General features: G+C 49.3%; 1 protein-coding gene across 1 annotated transcript in view; it reads right to left on the bottom strand.

The window, feature by feature from the left end:
* Nucleotides 1-63, bottom strand: part of LOC121815802 — a 10,417-nt gene extending 10,354 nt beyond the window's left edge. The window contains exon 1 of the mRNA XM_042228186.1: nucleotides 1-63. Coding sequence (XP_042084120.1) covers nucleotides 1-38 — 38 coding nt within the window. The 5' untranslated portion in view covers nucleotides 39-63.
* Between the last annotated feature and the right edge of the window lie 871 nt (nucleotides 64-934).

Genomic DNA, 934 nt, shown 5'->3' with positions numbered 1-934 from the left:
TTAGGAAAGCAGAGGACTTTAGTGTTCTTACCGCACATCCTTTGTACATCCTTTACGGCAGACAGACATCACACAGATCCAAGAGTCCGATGCAGCCTGAGCTCACGATTAGAAACATTAAATATGAAGAGGAGATACATAACAGGCAATGAGGAGCAGCACGAGGATCTGCTGATGGTGACGATGTTCCTCTGTTCATCACAGATGTTCTTCCTGTGTCTGCTGCTGGATGGATTAGCACGCCATCACAGGCTGCACCCGTTCGTTGTAGGAGGTGCGTTCACGAGTGCGAGGCCTCCTTTGTGCCCGTGTGGACGTCTCGTTGCAGTGAATGCTAAAGTGTGCTGCGGTGCTTCTGTCAGGATGAAAGCCGCCTTGCTGCACGTGGCCGTCACATTTGACGCTAAGTGAAATATCTTTGTTCCGTGCTGATAAGGTCAAAGCAGGTCTCTGAAAATCCATCCGTCAGCGAGTCTCTGGAGGACTTTCTGAATTACAGCACAGGAAGTCAATCAGAGTCAATCAGAGAACAAATGTTCTGACGGAGAGATGAAGGCAGGCCTATTTGGTTTTTTCTCTGTAAGGCTTCACTGTGGACGTCTATAGGTAAGAAAATGTATGGTTTCATTAGTGCATAATCACCTGAATGGAAGAATAATGTTTTCATTACCTCAGAGCGAGCCTGTACGTGTGAACAGAGAGCGGCTCCTCCACAGGCTGGGGGGGGGTTTGTTCAAGTCGAGGAGCTGACTAGAAGTAAGAACGATGACACGACGCCAGCACTACGTCCAATCGGCTGCCCAGAAGTGGGCGTAGCCACTGTGATGTCACCCAAAGCTTTCTGGACACCTTGAAGGTGCAGTGCTGTTTTAATGAAGGGGCCGAGGTATCGACCCTAACCATTCACAGCGTGGCACCTGTAAGGTGATGACAT

Source organism: Haplochromis burtoni, unplaced genomic scaffold (assembly GCF_018398535.1).
Source record: "Haplochromis burtoni strain Fernald_Lab_line unplaced genomic scaffold, NCSU_Asbu1 Contig_310, whole genome shotgun sequence".
In the NCBI taxonomy this organism is placed as follows: domain Eukaryota; kingdom Metazoa; phylum Chordata; class Actinopteri; order Cichliformes; family Cichlidae; genus Haplochromis; species Haplochromis burtoni.
Note: the sequence above shows the minus strand (reverse complement) of the source record. Positions and strands in the feature narration are given on the sequence as shown.